This window comes from Alosa sapidissima, chromosome 11 (genome assembly GCF_018492685.1).
Source record: "Alosa sapidissima isolate fAloSap1 chromosome 11, fAloSap1.pri, whole genome shotgun sequence".
Taxonomy (NCBI): Eukaryota; Metazoa; Chordata; class Actinopteri; order Clupeiformes; family Clupeidae; genus Alosa; species Alosa sapidissima.
The window spans coordinates 20,415,512-20,440,511 of record NC_055967.1 but is presented as its reverse complement, the minus strand read 5'-3'; the positions used below and the strand labels follow the sequence as shown (position 1 = coordinate 20,440,511).

The following is a 25,000-nucleotide window of genomic DNA, read 5'->3' as shown; positions in this document are numbered from 1 at the left end:
GTATTTCCTGAGGTGTCTCAAAAAATATGGTATGTCCCTTAACATCCTACAGAACTTTTACCGCTGTACAATTGAGAGTATACTGACAGGCAGCATTGTAGTGTGGTTTGGCAGTGCTACTTCACATGACCTTAATCTTCTGACAAAGGTGGTTAAAACTGCATCTAAAACCATTGGTGCTCCACTTGAACCGCTCCAAAACATTTAGAAGAAACACAGCACTAAGAAGGCACTAGGTATTACGCAGGGCACTAGGTATTACGCAGGGCACTAGGTATTACGCAGGACTTTAGTCATCCACCTTCCATCAGGGAGGCATTTGCAGAGCATCCCAACGCGCACATCACACTTCAGGGATAGTTTTTACCCCCAGGTAATAAGGCTACTAAATGATAGGACAACAAAGAGCAGGGCTAATGTCTGAGCTTTTGTCTGAGTTACTATTTTTACTGTTCTTAGATTTTTTAAATGTAATTTAGAATTTGTTATTTATTGACTGGTGCTGAGGGAGTGCCAAGGCACATTGTATTTCATTGCTGTGGTACTCTGTACTAATATTCATATGACAATAAACCTGAACTGAACTGAGGTGCGTTCAAATTCGCAAACATAGGCAAACGTTTGCGAACCTTTCAAAACAGTTTTCCGTTAGCCTCGAGATTTCGGCGAACGTTTGCGAACAATCGCAAACAGTCTGAGGAGGTAGTTCTCGGCAAACATACGGTGGAACTGGACGTGAGTTTGACGACGGCAACAAATTACCGTTACAATGGAATGTTACGTAACACCAAATCGTTCAAATTAAACTGTTCAAAGAAAACATGTTCACCACGAACGTTCGCCATTGTTTGCCCAACTTGAACGCACCTCTGATACTGCCCTCCAAGCGGCGGGCACACCTGAAGACATGTCTGCATCTGGAGAGAGTTGCTAGCGTGCCGCCATGCCCTGGGTATCAACACAACATGGGAGTGGGAGGTATGGAAAGGATGGAGAAAGAAGAGAGGACAATGAGAAGAGAGGAAGAGAGGAAAGGAGAGAGAGAGAGAGAAACTCAGACAGGAGAAATATTGGAAGGGGAAGAAGGAGAAAGAAAAATGATGGAGAGAGAGAGAGTGAAAGGAAATGAGTGGGTGAGAGAGAGAGGGAGGGAGAAGGAGAGAGAGAGTGAATGATGGAGAATGAGTTAGAGGGAAAATATATAAACAGCAAGGGTGCTAGTCTATCAATCAGCTGTCAGACACGTCGGCGTGGAAACAGAGCGGCCGGTGACACGTTTGCCCGGCTTCCGCCGGCTGTCCATTAACTGCTCGTTAGAGCTGTGAGTGACACGCCCACACCCATCCGTCTCCCTCCAATCAGGCAGCTGATGACAGACACAAATCATCCATCCATCATTCGGCAGCCAGCCCACATAGACCGAGAAAAAAGACATGGAAACAGACACTCATTGAGCCTGATGTGTGGCTAGGTGTGTATCTGTATCTGAATCTGCTTATGTGTATATGTGTGTGCATGTGTGCATGTGTGTGTGTGTGTGTGTGTGTGTGTGTGTGTGTGTGTGTGTGTGTGTGTGTGTGCGCGTGTGTGCGTGCGTGAAGAGGATTGTGAGTGGAATCGTCTCAACAGCTAATGCAGACAAACAGCCAACAAGCAGGAGAACATTCAAAAAGAAAACTCTGTAAAGCTCTGATATCCGGCGTCCTTCAGTCAGTGTGCTGAGAGATGGACAGACACCCCTCCCCCCCCCCCAACACACACACACACACACACACACACACACACACTGCCCCCCCCCCCCCTCCCCCAACACACACACACACACACAGACACAGACACACCACCCCCCAACACAGACACATACTGTACACTCCTCTCTGATTTGTGTCTTTGATTGACACACACACACACACTGCCCCCCCCCCCCCAACACACACACACACACACAGACACAGACACACCACCCCCCAACACAGACACATACTGTACACTCCTCTCTGATTTGTGTCTTTGATTGACGTGGCTCATGATGCTAAAGTATGCCGGCTAGGTGGCTCCAGCACCACAGTGTGAAATGGTGTGAGGATCAAACTGAGCATGCTCAGTGCCCGTGCTTCATGTTATTAGCAGGGTCACAGGCCGGCTCTCCCTGCTCTAGGACCCGTACTTACAGACGAGGCCGCCTGACCTTTTCATGGCAGATTGATGGTGTTGTTTGAATAAGTGGCATTTCCCCCCCAAATGCGAAGATGAGCCAATCTCATTAAAGTATGCACACACAGACAAAAACACATACACACATCCTCCCACACACACACACACACACACACTTACAGGGTGGCCTGTGTGATTCTAGCTAACGGCACAGTAAAGAGACATAGAGATATTACTATGCTGGTTATACATCCTGGGGGTTGAGCTAACAAATCTTCCTTCTTTCTCTCTCTCTCTTTCACTCTCTATCTCTCGCTCTCTCACTCTCAAACTCTCACTGTCAATCTGTGGCTCTCTGTCTCTCTTTCTGTCTCGTTCCCTAAATTCCAATGTTAAATGGAGGCCGCAACACTTAATTTCCATAAATTATCATGCTTCGCCAACGCAACACATAAAATGAAATTTATTATCATAATAAGGCACAAAAAAAGCAGCTCTTTGCATCAGCTGAGAATCATAACCCTGTAATTAACACGGAGAAAAGCAATTTATCCTCGCTTCACTAGGGCCTTCAAGCACCAGCTCACTTCTTCTGGCACCTTTTGGGGTTGTTTCAATTATCTCATTTCATCGTAGTGCCGCGACTCACGCACCGTCGGGTGCTCCGCGCGCTTCGGCGGCGAGATTATTTTTATCAGCGCCACGAGACACAATGGGGGCACAGAGACCTCTTTCAAGAAACGAAATCGCAGTCAAGAACACTAAGAGACAAAGAGGAAATGTCAGCCGTGTTCAACTCGCAGCCACGTGAGCAGAGCCGGTATGGCTGAGCTGAGCACCGGGGGCTGCAGTTTCAGTCACACGAATACGCATTCCAAGAGGAGAAGGTGAAACTGTCGCTGTGCGGCTCTGCAGAGGGGACTGGGCTGTGGTTGACCCCTGGGCATCACAGCCACTCCTGAAGTTGTGTGTGAGTGTGTGAGCAGGCACTCCACCATGACGCCCACTGCTTCTCACTGTTGATGTGTGCGAACTCTTACGGTGCCTTTTAACCACAACATCTTTTAGAACAAAATGCATTTTATTCCATCGTTATCATTTTCCGAGGGAGGCAAATAAACATTTTTCTATGGCTATGACAAACAGACACGAGGGTCATTATGTACACACACACACACGACTATACCCGCTGCTGTTTATGGCTTTATGAAACAGACACAAGGGTCATTAGGTACACACACACACACACACACGACTATACCCGCTGCTGTGTATGGCTATGACAAACAGACACAAGGGTCATTAGGTACTGTACACACACACACGACTATACCCACTGCTGTTTATAGCTATAAGAACACCACTATACCCGCTGCTGTTTATAGCTATGACAAACAGACACGAGGGCCGGTAAACTGGGCCCCTTCATGGGTAGGCACTAGTGTGGGACAGGGGGAAAGGACACGAGGGAAGAACAGCAGGGAATGCAGTCTGATGACCAGGGCACCAGAGAGGAAGCAGCGTCAGAATCTACTGTACTCTGGAGGCCTGGAGCGCCTGTAGGCTCTAAGAACCTATATGACTGAGATTTACTGTAAGGCATGAACCACCCGCATATTTACTGTAGACGTTGAGCTATCACATTGCCCTCCAAGGACCATTATGGTCTCACACTTTGAAGGGAAGTAGAACTGTCACACCTCCAAGCCAAGCCAAGTTGAAGGAGCAAGTGGTTGTGCAGCAGCATTACAAACACAATATCTAAACACTCGGTCAGTTCAAAATACAACACAAAGGGCTGACATTGACTTTGTTTCTACTGGCCGAACGATGGTTTGTATCCGTTGTAATAGGCATTTGAAATGAAAACCTGAAGGCACTGGCCCAAACTCTAGCTGAAGGCAGGTGGTAGGTACTGACTGACTTTTTAAACAACTGTTTCTTGGACATATCAGACAGACTTCTCTGTTGGGTCCCTCCTCCCTGTGATGTTGCTACAGACAGAGACTGCCTGAACCACACTGACAGATGAAAGAAAAGGTAAACAGTGACTTAATAAAAGATCTACAGAGATCTACAGAGAAGAGTCATCTGAGACCTGTCCACGTTGAACAGACTGTTGCTTGGCCAGCCAGTTTGATCCCTGAACCTACTGTTGCAAGTCTGTGTTGCTTTATTTTTACTAAAAGTTTAAAACTAAAAAAGTGTTTTAGTACTTTTACTAAAAAAGTTACTAATGGATGCCTTTGCCCCATTAAAACATGCATTTGCACTACTTTAATAAGCCAGCCATCTATTGAACACCCTGGCAGCCCATCATAAAAAGCAACCTTTCTGCATGTAGCGGGATCCCACAGGGAAGAAAAAGACCCTTAATGCTAGCACAGCAGTCTTTGGTTAAGAGTCCTTAGGCTACACTGAGTAAATAATACCCTAGCAATCCATTGCAAAAATGCCACCTTTCTGGAAAGTGGAGAATGTAAGCTTGGACACCACTGAGTACTGGGCATGGCCAAACTAAATGGACCATTAGCACAGTAGGTGTTTGGCACGATGAAATGCACAAGAACTTTCGCGGCCTGAACACATGTATGTATGTACATTTACTTACTTATCGGGTCGCCCCCTATTACCACTAGCCCCGTGATTCTATCCTCTTACGTGTATGTGTCATTTACTATTCATTTCTATACAAACCAAGACGCCGGATTCCTAAAGAAACGCAAGCACCCACACCATAAGTGTATCTAAATTACCATAAATTACCAGTACCAAAAATGACATTTTACCGAAGAGCTATAAACAGTTTTGTAAGGCTGCGTGTACAAATCCGCTTGGAGCTCCAGTGGAATTCTGAGGTAGCGACGAGAATTCTCAGTCTAACCGTTCATGTGCCGTTGAAAGGGTGGAAGTAGACGACCCACCAGGCCAGCACTAACTTCCGAGCGAGGTAAACAATTTCAGGCAGTAAAAGCCCCGGTAAGAACCAAACCAGATTTTGTTCAAATCTACACACCTATGGCTATTGAAAAATGTAAGGTTCATTCATCAAATGTTATTTTGAAGTATTAAAAAACATCATTGTTTTAGAATTTTCGAACAAAATGGGTGATAATTGGAGGTGTTACGATACCTGCTCAATTAGCTGACGCCTTTATCTAAAGCGACCTACATATTATTACATGGGCCAGTCTCCCCAAGGGCAACTCGGGGTGAAGTGCCTTGCTCATTGGGCACAATGGTGGCACATGGAGTTGAACCCACAGCTTTTCTGGCTACTGCATGCTAGCCCAGCTCCTTAGCCACTACACTACTGCGTACTAGCCCAGTTCCTTAGCCACTACACTCAGCTCAAGTGGATGACCTTAATGGGATCAGAAGGAAGAAGTGATCTCTGAGAATCAGAAGGAAGTGATCTCAGTGGTCTGTGGAAAACCAAGAAGGAAGAAGTCTAAGTCGACATGGTGACTCACAAACTAAAGCATTGAAAGGAGTGAACCCAGAGACACTCATACTGTACGTCCTCCTGCTGCATTTTCTGTGTGAGTGCAACTGACTGTGCTACTCTTCCTGAACAGAGGAAGGGGGGGGGGGGGGGGTATGAGCTGCCAATCCACTCACAAGGAGAGAAGAGTACGGTACAGAATTCCATATTAAAGCAGAGACAGAATATGCAGGAGGCACCAGATGAGCACTGGGCTTTCAGCACTGTTCCTGAATACAACGACAGAGAAAAAAAGAGAGAGAGAGAGAGAGAAAGAGAGAGAGAGAGAGAGAAAGAGAGATAGAGAGAGAGGAAGAGAGTGAGAGAAAGAAAGGGAATGGAAGAAAACCCTGACAGTTGCAAAAAAAGACATTTGTATGGGTGAAATGTATTATACATTCCGCTGTCTTTGATACTTTCCATCTCAGGCTAAAGCACATTGAAAATGCTGGACCAGACATTGTGTGTGTGTGTGTGTGTGTGTGTGTGTGTGTGTGTGTGTGTGTGTTCACATTATTCATGACTCTAAGAATTTCACACACAAGGACACGACCCTTCTGTTTGACAATACATGCACCGTAGAGCTTCCCCCTACACATGGGCAGACACATCCTGCTTTCTGGGCCTCACTATGAGCAGAGCATACCGGGGTAGATGTATTAAAATTTTTGCGCCAACTTGAGGCGTATTTTCCTTGCAACGTGCGAGTAAAAACATGCCGTGGTATGTACAGGCCGCACTTAGGTAAAACTGCAGACTGCCTGTCGCAGCAACAGAGAATAGCAATTTGCGCTTTTCGGTGTCATGCATATGCATTCATAGGAGGGTCAGGGGAAAGTGGAAGTTTTGTGTAAAAGATGGGAAGTGAAGGGTAAAACGTGCCTCGTTATGTATTTCCTATGTATGTACAAAAACTGCCCGTGAAAGCGCACATCTGTTTTGCAGAGACATATTTCCGCCATTTAAAAGCAGGTGTAATCAACACATCAGTAAGAGGAACGTTCAAAGACAACAGCACCGGTATTCAGAGCAGTTTTGCTTCTTTGTTCTATTTCAGAAGCAACTGCAACTTTTGCCGGCCTTAATAATGTCTAACTTTTGCATCCACTTAAACTTTCCTACCTGCTAGATTTGGCTATTAAAGTCTATGTGCACAAGTAGTTTGAGCATTTTCTTAAGTGGAGTAGAATACTGCTCTGTATTATCTCTCTGCTTGTTGACATGTTTTTATCATATATTGTATTATTTCATGACCGCTAAACTTTAGGTTCCTTTTGATGTTGTCCTCATCAGTTGACTCCGTTCAACTGCGCTTGTGATTGCATCTTGCCGTTCAGTTGTGAGCAGTGCAAATAGAGGTAGGGGGCGGAGAAAGGCACTGATTAGCCGACGAGCTGCAGGTATAATAAATAGCACGCAAAATGAAGTTTGGCCATGGCGCTGATAACGCTGCGTCCGCAAAATGTATCTGCCCGAGAGAGAGAGAGAGAGAGAGAGAGAGAGAGAGAGAGAGAGAGAGAGAGAGAGAGAGAGAGAGAGAGAGAAACCATGATAGGATATGTAGCGGGACCCAACAGGGAGGAGAAAGAAACCTCGACTCTTAGTGCTATCACAGCACTGTACCCCTCTCTTAGCACAACATGTCCCATTAGTTCATGCAGTAGGCTCTCTGACTATCTTTGGCGAAGTGGAGCAGGCAGCACTGAGTCCTTACCTACTCTAGAGTAAGTCAAGCTTCCCCTAGGAAGGGGCTGAGACATATGACCTTATGAAAAGCACACACATCCTTTTGGGGCTTTGTCTTGAGTTTAACAGAAATCAAAAGCAAACCGGAGTCATCATGGATTTTTCTAGAAGTAGCTGTGCTGCTGCTGCTTTTGCACTTGAAGGTGTGTGCATGCAAAAAGCTATAGCCCAATGTGAGATCTATATCTGAGGTATGGGGTGGGTGTGGGGGGTATTGAAATTGATGTTTTTGTGATAAAGCATAAACTGAGCATAAACTTGCTTTGTTTGATAATAAAAACAGTGAATTAAAAAAAAAAAACAATAAACATACAATATACAGCATTGGCTTGTTTATGATGTGACAAATGCAACCGCTGTGGTGAACGGTAGAAGCAACGCACTCACCAAAATCAAAAATGCAGTGGTAAGAATGTGTAAATTTATGTACAGCAAAGGTCAGGCGCGCCTGCAGGTGTACGTCCGTACGCATTGTGCGTACCATCAGGCTACTCAACAACGAGATAAAATGTCCCTTGTGTGTATGTGTGTATTCACACCAAATTGGCCCACCATACCTTCCCAACTACAGTATCCCATTAGCTGCATCATATCAGTCTATTTACAATTTTCTATTACGTAAAGTTGGTGAACACGTTATCAAAATTAACATTTTGTTTGAGCAGGAGAGAGAATACGCACGCAGGCACGCAACCAGGCTACTTGTTGTTTTCTTTTACTCGGCTATCTATATATGGTTATCAGCACACAATGTTGAGCTAATTCACTAACTCAATACTCATCATATATCACAAGTTTAAACAACGAAAACAGAAATGATGGATGCAGCAAAGCTAGAGGAGTTATTCCATATGGGCAAGAACAAGGTAGGCAATTGCTTGTCAGAACGTTAGACTGCATTACAGCTGTTTAAAGCCAGACGTCACGGTATGCTAGAACAAAACTAAAGGTAACGTTACCCTGTATCAAGTTGTCCAAATGAATAGGTCATTGTAGACGTTGTTGTTTTATTATTGCATGTGGAAGTTGCTATGCTATGTAGGCTACTTTTTTGCTGACCAATGCACGGACCTAAAACTGGGAAACGGACAAAATATTGTCCATGCTTGATTTTTTTTTGTGGGGGTGGGTGGGGGGGTAATGGGTGTGCGTACCATAGCATTAATTCCTGCAGGCGCCCCTGGCAAAGGTAGGCCTGCGTGCATTGTTTCCTGACTGCTGAGGCGGTTTATTGTCAGTTTCTAAAGTTTAGGCGAAGTAGGAAGTAACGTTAGGAATCCTTGATCAAGGTGGTTGTTCAGACTGGACCAATCAAAAATGAATGCAAAGTATACGCCCACTACGATGCTAGTGTTGGAAACATTTCCCAATCGCGAGTCTCCAGACTTTATTCACAAAGTGAATGAGTCTGATTTCACCAGGCTAGGATATAGAAGCCACAGGCTGCAATCTGAGCATTGCATCAAGGGGAGTGGGACAAACAATACAGTCCTTATTGATAAAGTGCTTAGAACCCTGCACTTATCTCCAGAACATACTCAATGTATTTCAGAAAGCCCCTGCCACCGCAAGATATAAAAACAAGAACAAGCAGATATTCACTGCATCATGTGCAGTATGGTATTTCTTTGTGCCAAATGCTACCTGCAAGAGAAATTAAGATGTTTTGTTATCACTCTCACATACTAGGCAGTGGAAATAAAGAGACATACTGTAGCATCTCTGTGAGAGAAGGCGACAAAGAATGTGTGAGTCCAGGGCTTAGTGTCTGGGAGGTAGTTGGAGAGGGGTGTGTGTTAGTGTGTGTGTGCGTGCATGTATGTGGGTGTCTGTGTGTGTGTATGTGTGTGAGTTTGTTGTGAGAGGTGTTGAATGTGTGTAGCACATTTCTTATTTGGAAGGTAACAACATCTGAGGGATTAGTCTGAGAATGTTAAGTCTTATCACAACAGACAGGTTACAGCGCCAACAACGCTATCCCTATATCACTTTCCAGCCTCTCTAACTTACGATGTCACTCTCTGAATTTCTCTCTCTCTCACTCCCTCTCTTTATCTCTCTCTCTCTCTCTCTCTCTCTCTACCTCTCTCTGTCACACACACACAGAGAGAGAGAGAAAGAGAGGGAGAGAAAGAGAGGGAGAGAGAGAGAGAGACATGGGCAAGCACAAACAAACAAACGAAGGCAATGCATATTTTATTTTTCACTTCTATGTTTTGTCTCATGTCTGTCTCTTATGGTCTGGCTCCGCTCTCTTCAGTGCTTTTAACCTGCCACACACTCAAAGCTGCTGGAAGGTGGGTGCTGAATTATGAAAAGAGCCTGCCGGTTTGGGTATCTTTTTTTCGCACAGGAGGGGTGAAAGAAAACAAGGTTCAAAGTTAAAAGTCTTTTAAAGCGGGGGCAAGGCGGGTTCCACACAGCTGTGCACGTGGATAGAGAGGATTCTAGAACCTTCTGTGATGTGTGTGTGTGTGTGTGTGTGTGTGTGTGGGGGGGGTGTCCACCCCACCTCACTCCCTCAACCTACTCCTCCCACAGAGCCTTTAGATCCTTCTACGTGGATGGAGCTCCTTTTAAAGTAGGGAAAGTTCAAACAAGGACACACACGCACGCACACACGCACCCAGGCACGCACGAACACACGCATGCACACACACGCACACACACACATTCATATATTGTATACATACACACACACGTGTGCAAACACACCTGCCACAGTGCCTGTTTCTCTTTCTCTACTGTGATAAAGCTGATAAAACTCTCTCTCTCATCCTGAAGTCTGGCCTCTTCCCGACACAAGATTTGCCCATTGTATCAGCAATTGGGGTTGGGCATTGTATCAGCACCAAGCACAAGGCTCTTATTAACAACCTTGGCTGCTTAAGGTCTCTAAGCATCTCACATTTCATTTTCTTTTCCACTACTGATGTATTTGCTTCAGTCAAGCAGCAAAATACGGTTGGAATGAACTGCCAAGATGGCTTCAAACGCTACATGATGAGTTTTCTATTAAAACCCCATGGCCTTAAGGACTGCTTGTCTGTTGCTATGGTACATTTTTTTAAAATCAGTTTCAATACAGTGAGTGTATTTGTCCAAACAGCACCACACAATCAATTACTGACAAAAGCCCAAAAAACTTGCTTTACTATGACAGGGCAATGCTGCAACTGTATGGCAATAATTATACGTATGTGAAATAAAAGACAGACAAGGCTGAAGGTGAACAAAGTTGGGCTGTTGTTGCAGATTCTGACAAAGGTGTTCAAGAGGAAGACATGACATTAACATTAGATGTGGATGGAGGGGCTGCCACCAAACAAATCGGTGTTGGTAGCCTCAAAACCTCCGGTCTGCCACTGATTAGTCTAAAATATCGATTTGTGTCCCTTATTCCCTTATACCCAGTAATGTAGATAGAAATAATACATCAATAATCTGCATTATTGTAAGTCCATCAAACAATTCTGTAATTATGTTTGTGGACAAAGTTTAAACACATACAGTATGCAGTTTCTAACTAAATCCTTCACATACTCATGAATGAGATCCCTGTGGATGATATGTTTTCCTACTTTAACAACCTTTTTTCAGATTTCAGCCTCTGATTCCATTGCCATTCAAAATGTTCTCCTTTCTCCTTTAGTTAGTCTGTCTTGCCGTATGGCTTTATATTCAGTAACAATTAGCAACAGCAGCAACAACAACAACAACAACAACAACAACGACAAAAACAGATGTTACAGAAATATACCATCATCATAGTTGTCCTCAAACGACTTTTGTTCCCAGATTTCAGTCTGATCGCATTGCCATTCAGAACATTTCCTTTTCTATTTGAGGCGTCCTGTCTAGCGTACGGCTTCATACTCAGCCACAAACAGATGTCGTCACACCGCTATGAGCCCCCTTCAGCTGGGGAGCTCCAGCGCTCAGCATCATACACGTAGACACACAGCCTGACACCCCCCCCCCCATCCCAAACGTCTCCCCTTCCTCTCCCCATCCTGCCAGCGCGTGTATATTTATGATCTTCCTCTCCCTCCCCTACCATCGCCACGCTCTGATGCAACCTTTACCTGATTCTCTGCAAGCTTCACACAGCGACGCTCAGACGGGGTTTAGAGAGGGGAACTCCTCCTGGTATCACATCAGACAGAGAGAGAGAGAGAGAGAGAGAGAGAGAGAGAGAGACAGAGAGAGATAGAAAGAGAGACATAGAAAGAGAGAGATAGAAAGAGATAGAGAGAAAGAGAGAGAGAGTGGAATGAGAGAGATAAAAAGAGAGAGAGAGATAGAGATAGAAAAAAGAGAAAGAGAGCGAGAGAGAGACAGAGAAAGAGAAAAAGAGAGAAAGAGAGAGAGAGATTCTCCCTGTTCTCCCACTCTTGACTGCTCACCTCCTGGCACATGTAACCAAGGAAGCAGACACTCATCGCACCTCCAGGATCTTGGAAGTGCCAGTGGATGATGAAATGACTAACGCCGGGTGAGGAGACAATGATAAGAGGGTGTTTTTCTCCACTCAGAGAAGTGAATGCAAAACGAGTACCAGAACCCTGACTGAAAGGTTTATATTATGTGATAAATGTAAACACTGCACAGTTCACACACTTTACTATGAATTATTCTGACAAGGACAAAGTGATCACTTGCTGAAGACTCGACATCAAAGTTAAAAACAAAACCTCAGCAGTCGTAGATAAAGCGTTTGTGATGTGTACAGGCCTCGCTAGCTCACTCAGGCTCCACACTCTCCTCGCACATGTACACACACACACACAAGGGTACTGGATACATTTGAAGTTCTTACGGGACATTTTAATGGGCTTTACAGGATGGGAGAGTTGAGAGTGACAGGAAGGAAGTGAGTGAGTGGGAGAGAGGACAGAGAGATGGGGGGGTGGGATCGGAAAATGAGCCTTGGCTTGGAATTAAACTCCGGTCCCTGTGGGAACTTGGACCTGAATGTGAAATGAATCCTAACGCTTGCACCACAGCCCCTGCAACCCCCAACTCCTTTAAAGGCATACTATGCAAGTCTTTTAACTTAAAGCAGCACTAAAGAAGATTTGCTGTCGGGGTTCCCCTACAGTTGAGAAGCATATTAATAAACTAAATATGCATATTTTGCAACAAAGTATGAACATAACATAAAGAGGGAGTGCACCGCAGTGCCGGCGCTCCGCACATGCACATCACACACTGCGCGTAGGGCACCAGTGCCTGGGAGGCCCCAAAAAATCTGGGTCGTGAAAAATCACCACAATAGGCTACTAGTATAAAAAACAAATAAAATATGTCTAAAGCATGTTAATATGCAAAAGCAATACAAAAGTAATATAGGCCTAGACCAAATTAGTCGAGAAAAAGGTGAATCTCCTGTGCGGCCCTCTCTCCAGTCTCCCTCTGGTGCCCCCCTCCCCCACCTCCCAGTGGTCTGTTCGATTATGCCTCAATCCAAAATTTGGCAGACACCTTAGCCATGGCCTCGAAAAGGCACTAAGAGTCGGGGGCGGAAAAAAGGAAAAAGAAGAGACAGCGGGATGATGCTCGCGCGTCACTTACAGTTAAGACAATGTTTTAAATAAAAATTAAAAATGAGTTTTGTAGCCCTTGCGTGTATGCATGTCTATGCTTATGCCAGGTACCGTCAATAAACTTTGTAACGTATGTTCCTACTAGCCATGATCATGTTCAAGTGTTGGGCCTACGTTGCAAATGATCGATGCTGGCTAGCTAGTTATTTTACATTGTGGATATGGATATGGATTATGGGTTATTGAATTCAATTCAACACTGCTGCTTTCTGTTAACGTTAGCAATCGGTGCATAAGACTAGCAATCCTTCCTCAGGTTGCTATAGCTAGCAATGCTATTTCTGATTATGCTTAAACTGGGCTTGCTATTTCTTTTAGCCATCAGAGATATAGTCAGATAACGTTAGCCTATTAGCCTAGTTTGCGTTGCATTTCAGGATGCTTTTTTGGCATTTGTTATCAATTATGATCAAAAGATCTAATTGTGTAGTGAAAAAGTAACGCTACAAGTGGCACTTTCACAACGTAATGAAATGATTGTGAAATGAGTGGGAAACGGCACTTGGTAAGGTGAACTTTGGAAAAACCCTGCAACTGAACGTGATATGATTTTGCCCAAATTAGACAGCTTTAGATAAGTTTAGTTGTTGTTCTATGCGGTCATTTTCAAGAGGTTAATAGGCCAAGGGCCGACATCTGTTGGTGAAACTGCAATTAAAGAGAAAAAAAACTAACTAAGAAATTATGAATGGTTGTTATTTCTTTGGTGGTGGTGGTTGGTGTGTTGGTTGGGGGGGTGGGGGGTTGGGGGGGCACCACCAAGCATTTGTGCTTAGGGCACCCAAATGGCTAGCGCCGGCCCTGATGCACCGACAGCAGTCTCTAGAGAAAGATCTCAGATTTTAGGTGGTGATGGGGGGGGGGGGGGGGTGTTGTAGTAATTCCCGAGGTCAGTAATTCCCGATAGAGGGAAATGGCAGACAATGGCAGAGGTGTCGTTCATCATGTTATAAGGTTATGTGCTATCAAAATGATTTTGGAATGATTTGTTTTACCTTAAAATGAAAAGGTAAAAAAAACCTCTTAAGGGTGCCCTTAATATTACAGCTTCAAAGTCATTTTGATTGCAAACAAACTTGTAATAGATAAAGTTGTGCACCTTGCATAGCTGGTAGCACCCCACAGGCGGAGAACCAGCCTTGCAATTTGGCTGTCCGTGCCCAGGTGACATATCACGAGAATCGTGAAACATTACCTGGCCAGTAGATATGCCTCTTTGGAGATTGTCTGTTACTAATCCTTCAGCTCAAAAAATCAAATGCACATGTACCGGTGGGGGGAAGAGCTCAAGAGCCCTGAGAAGTATTTACAACAGCAAGGTACAATTTAAATATACTTTTAAATATATAGAGTCATACTAGACTCTGACGAAGACGTGGCAGAACGTCGAAACGTTAGTCTCTTATGTTGGCACATTAAAATAAACATCTGAAGTTTAACCATCTGTGTTGCTTCGGTAAAACTCCTCTCTCTCTCGCCATACTGATGGTGAAGAGGAGGCAACAGCTAAACAGATGGAATTAGGCGGGGTGTTTCGAAGTGTCAGTGCGGAAAGTGATCATGGCAGTGAGGCGGTGAGTTGTCTGATGATTGTGTGATATCTGTGTTCGTGACAGCGCTAAATAACCGCTCTGCAGAGCTGTCTGACAGTTAGCGTGACTCACGTCAAAAGCAGGGGAGTCAGATGGGATCTGGGAGTCTGATGGGATTCATGCTACAGGTGAACAGGTGCTGAACGCCTGAACCATTAAGTATGTGAGGGAGCACGAGACTGAGAAAGGAGATGAAATGAATGAGTCTGAAAGAGTAAAACATTGAGAGAGAGAGAGAGAGAGAGAGAGAGAGAGAAATGGTAGCTGTAAGGACTCTTAAGACTACTGAGGGAGCAAGTGGAGAGATCGGTAAAAGTCTGCCATCTTCTCTGCTGTGTTCCTCCTCATTAAGACATAAGGGACAGCTTCCAAACCACTTGAAAAGGACTCAAAGCTTAAAAAGAAGTCAAAAAGCGAGAATTGTTCAACGGCATCATTTGCGCCATTATTCCATCATGTCAGCAGGAAGCATGATGAGTCAAGCACGAAGCACGATGAGGGGAAGAGAGTGGATAAAAAATAAGTTCTTTGTAAGCCATCTGGCTGTCTGTATTTGAAGCGCTGCATTATCCAGTTAATTTAGCATTGGTAATACAGCCAAAAGAGCAGTAAATGCCTGAAATTCCTGTTTTGATGAGTGTGTCCGGATGAGTAGTGAAAGGCTACATGAACATTTCTGCTCTACTTGGTTTGATTCTGGAGAATTGTCCCATATGTAGTGCTAATTGATGCATGCGCACGGACACACACACACACACACACATTTCTTAGCCTTATCTGTTTTTGCGCCCACTTTCTGGCATTTTTCTCTGACTTGTCCTTTCTTTCTCTCTCTTTCTCCCTCTCACTTTCATCCTCTCTATCTCTCCCTCTTTCTTCCTCTCTCTCTTTCTTTCTTCTCTCTCTCTCTCTCTCTCTCTTTCTTTCTTCCTCTCTCTCTTCTCGTCTTGTGCTCACAAGGCCTTGGTAGAGGCCGTGGCACTTCAAAGACTTCTTCTGACTGGCTACATCAAAAGATGTAAATGAGTTATTCACTCGGTCTCTTTCATTCAAGAAGCAATGGTCACTCAGGCTGTTTACAAAACACACACACACACACACACACACACACACACACACACACCCACACACACACACACACACCCACACACACACACACACATCAGATAAGCAACCTCCTAAATAGCCATTGATGAAATGGAGGTTTATGAGCCATTGATAAAAGGGTGGAATCCCCAGGTTATTAAAGAGGAAGAGGAGGTATTCTAACAGTTTTGAGACAGAGACAGACCCTCTTTAATAATAATCAATGGGTAGCCTACACAGTACTAATCACATCCATTCTGTGTTGCATATCAGTCAGAGAGAGAGAGAGAGAGAGAGAGAGAGAGAGAGAAGCATCCGTCCAACACCAACCACAACAAGAAAAATAAACAAAACAAAGTTAGTGAGTAAGTTATTTAGCGCAGAGCGGAAGCTAAAAGATGCCAGAGAACCATGGTCACGTTGATTTTCGAATTCCGAATTGACATCACTGTGGCTAGAATGGAACGGAACAGCATGAAGTAAACAAAGCAAGATGTGAGAGTGTCACAGCAATCTAAGTGAGATGGATGGAGAGACAGAGTGTGGAAGACAATACAAGTATAGATGAATTAGGAAGTAGATGAAGAGAAACACCTGAATGCACTCAGTGACGAGTCATGCAGTAACAGTTCCTATATCCTTCATCACAAGTTAACTAGACTCATACTGAAACTAATTGTTAATGATTTCCAAATGTCATTGTTTGTGTGTACAAATTGCTATTTCCATTTCAAACCCTAAGTTAACCGTACAAAGTATGGATGGATGTTTTCTGTTACTCTTTGTTACTGCAAAATAAACTATAAGTGACAGGATAACTACATTAGTAAGGGACTTTTAGGTAACGCAACCCTAACCACTACCTTTTATTGTAATGCACATTAGTAATTGGGATAAACAAAAAAAAAAATCTGAGGAAAAAAAAGCTCTAACTTTCCAACCTCCTTTATTTCTCCCATGTTGAAAAAAATACCCTGTATTCACTGATATCGTAGTTATCTATGGTCACTGGCATAGCCAGTGCAGGGTTAGGTGCCTTGCTCAAGGGCACTTCAGCCATGCCTACTGGTCGGGGTTCGAACCAGCAACCCTCTGGTTCCAAGTCCGAAGCGCTAACCAGTAGGCCACGGCTGCCCCCATGTGTCTACCTTTTGATTTTTGTATTCCATTGTGTCTCTGTTTACCTCCTGTGCCATGCTCCTATGTTTACTTCCTGTGTCCTGTGTCACCTGTTCCTGGTTTCCCTCATACCTGTGTCTCCGCCCGCGATATGCAGTCCATCCTTGATTACAATACACCTTAACCCTCCTGTTGTGTTCATTTTTTGTTTTACTAGTTTTGTGCTCCCGGTCAAAAATGACCGCTGCATTATAACTTGTTATTACACGGCTCTTCATAATGCTGCAGAATGCTCCATTCACTTGAATGGGCCTTCCCAACGTTCGGTGGTCTAAGTATAACCGTTGCTAAGTATAACAGACCGCTGTCAAGGAAAATGGGCTTTGTGCTTCTATTTCACGTCTTTCATTATCACTACGCAAGGACTGGGACTTCATTCAAAGGTGAAAGCAGATGGTTGATCAGCTGTGTTCTAAAGAATGTTTGATTCAGGTTAAGCGTGTGTTGTTTGTTAAGCGTGTGCAATTTGTTTCTCACCAAAAGCCACGATGAAACGGTAATAAAAAGGCTATACTCTAGGCTATGTAGGCTAAAGAGTCACAATGTGGGGAGTTTATTGTTTTGTTTTGGCAAGTAGCCGTGTAATAAGGGATAATGTCCGCTGCGCGTCGGGGTCCGATTCACCCTGTCGGGACTTATTTTCCCAATAATGACCGGCGTTCTATACATTATCCCTTACTTATAAATCCATAGTAACACATTATCATCTAATGTTGTGATAGACCTTTGTATCAACTAAGTTCTACTGGATATTATCAGTTTTGAACTTCTATTTACTATTTATGGCTGTCAGGCCTTACTGACCTGAGCTCATGCAAGTCAGACGGGAACATTATATTGGGGAAAGGTTCCAGTCGGGGAGGGGGAGTGAGAGTGTGTTTGTGTGTGTGTGTGTGAATGTACAGAAGCACAGATACAGTCCATCTAATCAATAGGTATGTACTGTACCTTGACTCAATTTTATACAATGACCATTTTCTCACTCATTCATTTCTAATGGCCGGTCATTTTTGATCGGGAATACACATGGGTCTTCTAAAGCTAAATAAAACACCCAAATTGTTATCTGCTCTGCTCTGTGTTATGCTTGTAAACATGTTAGTTGTGCCTGGCCACTTGGAGTGAACGTTTAAAAACTAAAAAACTTCAGATGGAGGGTTTTGCTGCTTATACTGTAGCAGATCACAAGGATGCTGGCGTTGAAAAAAAATATCAAATTGCAGAAAATAATCAGGTACCTCTAATGGAGAGCAAGGAGTACATAAAATATCTCGCTGAAGTGGCTCTGTATAGTGCAACTCAATACATCAATACATCTGTGAAGCTGAAAAGGAAACGTGTTGGGTATATTGGAGTTGATAGCTCAATGAGAAAAGTAATATACAAAAGCCCTGAGATACTGAAAATTTGTCATGGTTTTAGCATACTAGTGCATGAGAAAAAAGACCTTCAAAAGATGGACCAAAATCTTTTATCTAGTGCTTGTGGGCACAACCAAATAAATACCAAAAGCTGAATGTCTCTTTTCCTTATGTCGTCGTGACTGGATTGGTGATGCACCTCAAATGGTCACCAGTGCAATGGGACATATTTAGGAGCACCCAGAGAGTTGACACATGGTGGGCTTCCAGATATTTTGGTAATCTGTGGGATAGCTTGCCAGCTGTATCAAAGAAGAAATGTTTGTGAGCCCCCATGTTCATGCCCCCAGAGTGTAGCGCTATAGCTGCCTGGCCACTTTAGCTGTTGGCTGCAGCAACTCGAGCTAGGTAAAACCAATTGTTTGTTTTCGTATCGACAGTACTTGGTGACCTCGAGAAATGGAGATCTATGTGAAAAATCGACGGATTTCCCCTTTAAGAGTGCCTGAGGAAGTGGCTGATGAGCCCAGTGGGGAAAGATCTGTCGATGCCAAGGGCCTTTAAATTTGGCTCAAAGTGATGTGCAATTCATTGCATTGCATTGCAAGTCATTTTTGGGAGATGCAACAATTTTATCAAACATGCTCCAATCTACTTTACTTGATTTGGCCAAAGCAGTAGACCTTGTGGAGGCAATAATTAGTACTTTTGAAAATTACAAGAGTGAGCAGGTGTTTGATGATTTGTGAAAGACTGGTTTGGATGCTGCTGAGAAATGTAATATCTCTATGCAAAAATTGCTCCAAAACGAAAGAGAAAACTAGCTCTAAGCTTGAGGCACACCATGTTGTGGCAATAATAACAGAGGGTAGCCAAGCGACAGACAACAGCAAAGATTGTTTCAGAGCAGGAATGTTCTACCAGGTTTTGGACAGGATGCTCAATAAAACAAATCTGAGACATCATGCAGGGAACACAAGCCTTTCATCCAAACAATAACACTTTCTGGGACAAACAAAGCATTTGCCAAACTATATGGGTGTGATATTGAAGACCTGGTGCACACGCTCTACCAAGTCAAAATGATTTTGGATCGGAAGGTAAAGCACGGGATGCAGAGGCCCTCTCTCAGAGCTGGCAGCTTTTATTAAGCCATGCCAGGAGGCCTTTCATGTCTCCTTCAGACTCTGTAAAATTGTACTGTTAAACAATACCTATCAGCACAACTGAATGCAAACCCAGTTTTTAACCCTCCTGTTGTATTCGTGGTAAACTTTGTCCGATTGGCAATTCTTTTCACTCAAAAAAGTTGTTAATTTATTCTGACTATCACAAGGCTCCATGACTTTGTTAACACAGGGCATTGGAACACACAAAGCAAATTTTGATCATTTTCATAACAATTTGGGTGTTTTACTGTATTTAACGCTAGAACACCCATAGTGTTCCCGGTCAAAAATGTCCGACCATTAGAAATAAATAGGTGAGAAAATGGTCAGTGTATAAAATTGAGTCCAGGAACCTGTTGATCAGATGGACTGTATCTGTGCTTCTGTACATTCACACACACACACACAAACACACCCTGACTCCCCCTCTTTGCTTCTATGCCAGCCCCCACTGGAACCTTTCCCTAATATAATCTTCTCCTTTCTGACTTGCATGAGCTCAGGCCAATGAGGCCGGCAGGCCATAAATAGCAAATGGAAGTTCAAAACTGGTAATATCCAATAGAACATAAGTTGATACAAAGGTCTATCACAACATTAGACAATAATATATGTGTTACTAGGGATTTATAACAAGTCATATTGCAGTGGTAAATTTTGACCGGAAACACAAAACTAGTGAACATAAAACGAACACAACAGGAGGGTTAAACAAGCTTGTAAAAACACATCTCAGAACTACTGTGGCAGAGGATAGACAGTGATCTTGGAGTTTTGAGCACAGAATGCAGAAGGGCAAAGTCAAAAGAGGAGACCCAAGGTCTAACAAGAACCAGGGAGCAGGACCGGAGCACACAATGCTTTAAGTAAGGGTTAATGTATAGAACGCCAGTCATTATGGGGAAAATAAGTCCCGACAGGGCGAACCGGACCCCGACGTGCCAGCGGAGGGGTCTTGTTTCGCCCTGAAGGGACTTATTTTCCCATAATGACCAGCGTTCTATACATTATCCCGCTTATTATACGGCTACTTGCCAAAACGAAAAAATAAACTCCATGATATGTCTCTTTACACTTATTTGTTACCGTTTCGTCGTGGCTTTTGCTGAGAAACAAATAGTTCACAACACACGCTGAACTTGAATCAAACATTCTTTAGAACACAGCTGATCAACCGTCTGCTTTCACTTTTGAATGAAATTACACTAGGATAATAAAAATCACTTAAAGTGTTGTGTGCTCCGGTCCTGCTCCTTGGTTCTTGTTAGACCTTGGGTCTCCTCTTTTGACTTTTTTTCACTTTTGAAATCAGTGACCAGTGGAGAGCCAATGGCTCTTTGTAATAATATGCATAATTTTATTACACAGTAATTTAACTAACTCTGCAACCAAACAGTCACTTTGGGTGGACAGCTCCAACACCCAACCCAGAGATTTGGCTTGAAATGGAGCAGAAAGCTCTTTACTGCTTATGAGCTAACAATAACGATAGTCTGGCTAATCATCTTAATCTAGTCGTTTCATTTCACAGGTCATTGATGGCCCCAGGCAGCACCATTAGAGTCTGGCTTGCTCTCTTCCCCCCTACACCTCGTTATTGCTCGAGGTGCAACTCAAATCAGGCATTTACACCATTAACCCAAATCACTTAAGTGCCACAAAGCAAGACTGATGGATGCTGTAAAGGCCCTCAGAGTCTCTGGGAAAAGCTACAAAACCTGTCTGGAGTGGCAGAGGTAGAGAGAGTTGAGAAGAGAAACAGTAACATCGTTGGCACGGCAGGGTGGGAAAAAATGAAAAGAAAGGGAATAAAAAAAGCTAGTGAAAAACAGGATATTGGAATGCGTGGCAAACGCTTACAAGTCTACAGAGAATCCGTGTGATTGTCATTCACATTAGAACTAACAGCCCTTACAGGGAGCAATTTGAGAGTTACACAGTAAGCCGCGAGCTCTGGGGGAATTGTTTGAGTGTGGCACGCAGTAAACGCCAGAGACCTCCTAGGCACAAATGTAATGACTTTGCAGTAAAGAGGCAGTAAAGACAATGTTATTCCCTGTGCTGCTTTGCTGCTTGATCTACCTTATAAATACACTGTCAGAGTGATGGGCAATGAATACAGTCTGTGTGGGCAGATGGCTGATACACGAGGTTTGGGAAAATGGATAAACTCACTCAAAAACCTATTAACCCAGCCAAAACGATGGACTATTATGTGCCTGGCAACAAATGATCAAAAGGAATTTAATAGATATTCAACAAACATAACTGTCTCCTCAGATGAACTGTGTATTATGAATTCAGTGTTACTTAACTCTCTTCACATCCCCATCAATAATCCTACACTGTAAAACGACAGGCACTATATGAGGGATGACTTCACAGGACAGAAAATCCTAGGTGATAAGATGGTATCACACATATCCATGGACAACAGTTTTAGTACCTTAGCAACTTCAATTTGCCATCAAGCCTTGTCGCAGAGCACAGAAATCTCTGAGCAATCAAAAAATGGCATTCAACCAAACTACAGAATCCTCGAGGATGCCATTGCCCTTGTCTGGCGAAACCTTTGTGTGCAAAATAAGACTGACAGGAAAATTAAAATGAAAACGTTTTGCTAGTAGCATAAAAAGACTTTACATACACTATGTACTGTACAGCCCTGCAGTTCTCATTGTTCTTACAAGTATATCACTAAACAAGACCTACAAAAGCTTCAAAGACCTGACGAGAGCTACCATGAACACTCACTGGAGGAGCACATTTCAGGGAGTGTTTCCCTTGCACTGATCAGACTCTTGAGCGCACAATAATGCAACAAGGGACAACTCCAGAGATCTTAATCCACGTTAAAATCCAAGTTAAAAGGCTTGTGGACAATTACACATTCCTGTAATCTGTACCAATGTAGCACAACAAAACACCTTACAGAGATGAAATGAACCCCACAAGGAGGCAAATAAAGAGTCTTTAATTATGATTATTAGTAGATACTAGTTGATGGAACATACCGTATATTATTAAGCTTATCTTCACTGCACAAGAAAAAGCACCCAGGGAAAAAAAAATAATCACACCTTTGGTCTGTGATATGTTCTCTCCTTGTTTATACTGCCTTATTTTCTTTCAAATAAATGTGAAGGTAGCTATTATTACTTAGTAGTTATTATCACAAAGACCATGAAACTGGTCCACCTTGTTGATCCTCAAGGTACTATTAAAAAAAGCCATATTACTCCAACTCCAACTATTGCACAGTTAGAAATGGCTTGTTCACAGTGCTACTGTGTACTTATAAAGCACTTCTAATACAAGCAAAACAAATACATAGAAAGGGTGATTTTGCTAAAGCATGGGGGAGTGTGAGGCCTGAGGTGATGTATATGTGTACCTGTGTGAGTGTGAGTGTGTGTGTGTGTGTGTGTGTGTGTGTGTGTGTGTGTGTGTGTGTGTGTGTATGTGTGTGTGTGTCAACCTAAAAGTGGAGGTACTCCCTGCCAAGGAAACAGGACACTTTGATGCTCTTGTGTTGTGTAGTGTATCTAATATGTAGTGTGTGAGTGTGTGAGTGTGTTAGTGTGTTAGTGTGTGTGTGTGTGTGTGTGTGTGTGTATGCATGTGTGCATGGGTGTGTGTGTGTGCATGCGTGGGTGTGTGTGTGTGTGTGTGTGTGTGTGACTCTCTGACCTGACGTTCTGATTCTGGAGGTTGTCTGGGTCGGTGGCATTGAGCAGGGCCACGAAACTGCCCACGGAAATGTTCTCCTCCTTGGTGACCACCATGGGGTCAGGGTAGAAGATGGGCCCCTCGTTCACGTCCTGGACAGTGACGGTGACGGTAGCGGTAGAGCTGGGGCCATAGCCCACATCCGGGACAAGCTGCTCCTCGTTCTCCACCTTTATGAGCAGAGTGTGGTAGGCTGTGCGCTCATAGTCCAGAGGCTACAGAGAGAGAGGGAGAGAGAGAGAGAGAGAGAGAGAGAGAGAGAGGGAGGGAAAGAGAGAGAGAGTTTGTTTTGAATTTAATTGTCTATTCACATTGCTTTCATTTTTATTTTTCTTCAGTATGTTCACTCTATTACACTGGTGTTCTTAACAATAGCTTTGGCAATACTGTAAACTAAAGCAACATGAGGTGAATTTAATGTAGCTTTTTGTGTCTGTTCTCGGTTATCTTTGCTTATTTTATGTAATTCTATACATAGACATTTAGATTTGTTGTTCCATGTTTGAATGTGAATTCTGACAGAGAAAGAGAGAGAGAGATAGATAGAGAGAGAGAGATAGAGAGAGATAGAAAGCGTTATTTGGGTGTCCCTGAGATACACGTCAGGCCTTAACATGACAGATACAAGTATGTTAAACATTAAACTGACACTGGGGGCAGTAGTGGTGCCAACCAGTCCTCTGACCACAGCAAACAATAGACAATCAACTGCTTACCGCTGGTCAGTTTGATCCCTGCCTTACAGGGAAGATACACCAGGCGCATAACTGAAGCGTTCTGTTCGCGACATGTAAAATCCATTTAAGAAGAATAGTATATTTTTTTCAAACATACGCACCGCCGCTATCACGTCTGGTGTAGTTACTTCCATTGATTATAGTGGAAGCTAATTGTTGCAGCAAATGCAACGCGAACGGAATGCATCAGTTACATGCCTGGTGTAGCTTAGCCCTTAGTCTTAGTTGAAAGTCTTTGGGTAACACTGTGTTAGGGGGCTGAAGGTGTCTGGGTGTCCTTGTGACAGGGAGTTTGAATGTGTTTTGGTGTTCTTGTGTAAAGGGGTCTCTGAGGTATGTTAGGGCCTAAAATTACAGTTAATGGACTGGATGTTGGGGTGTCCCTATGTAAGGTGACTGATGGTGTATGTGTGTCCTTGTATTAGGGAACTGATAGAGTACAGGTGTCCCTGTGAGCGGTACCTTGATGACAGACAGCATGCCCTCGTTGTTGTCGGGGTTGGTGGTGATCTCGAAGCTCTGGTTGGGGTCTCCGTTGATGATGGAGTAGACTGCCCGCCAGGCACCTGTAGCTGGGTCATCACGGTCATCCACGGTCAGGTTAACTACCACGCCAGTCGAGCCTTCATCTACTATGGCCTGGAACTGCAGAACACACACACACACACACACGCACACACACACACGAGAGAGAGAGAGAGAAAGATGATTATAGAGGTGATTATCTCTTATCTCTCTCATGGTTAAGAGACAAGGGGGTAATGATAGTATTTATATGTGTGTGTTTGCATGTGTCTATGTGTGAATATACTGTGTGTAAGTCTCTCGCTGTTTGTGCGTGTATTTTGTATCTTGGTGTTTAATTTGGGAATCTAATAAGCAAGTTCGGCTTAGGTACTGTCCGTGGTGCTGAAGTGGCTGTGGAGATAGTGTATGAAATGCCCATGGACATCAGCACAATGGGCCGCTACAAGCCACTGATGCATGAAGAAGAGGAGGATGAGGAGGAGTTTGTCTAGGTGCTGATCAAGATGAGGGAGGTTAAAATCTTTGGTTTCAATCATCTCCAAGGGCTCCTCCCAATTGTTGTCCTTGTGAACATGACACAACTGCAATCTGATATGCTGTGATGAGGTAACAGCAGGACCAATCCAGAG

General features: G+C 43.6%; 1 protein-coding gene across 1 annotated transcript in view; it reads right to left on the bottom strand.

Moving 5' to 3' along the window:
• The window catches only part of cdh13 (cadherin 13, H-cadherin (heart)), a 450,477-nt gene that overhangs the window by 32,082 nt on the left and 393,395 nt on the right, over nucleotides 1–25,000 (bottom strand). Inside the window, exons 9-10 of the mRNA XM_042110513.1 lie at nucleotides 24,306–24,488; nucleotides 23,068–23,321 (exon numbers count right to left, since the gene is read on the bottom strand). Coding sequence (XP_041966447.1) covers nucleotides 23,068–23,321; nucleotides 24,306–24,488 — 437 coding nt within the window. The remainder of the gene's footprint in view (nucleotides 1–23,067; nucleotides 23,322–24,305; nucleotides 24,489–25,000) is intronic.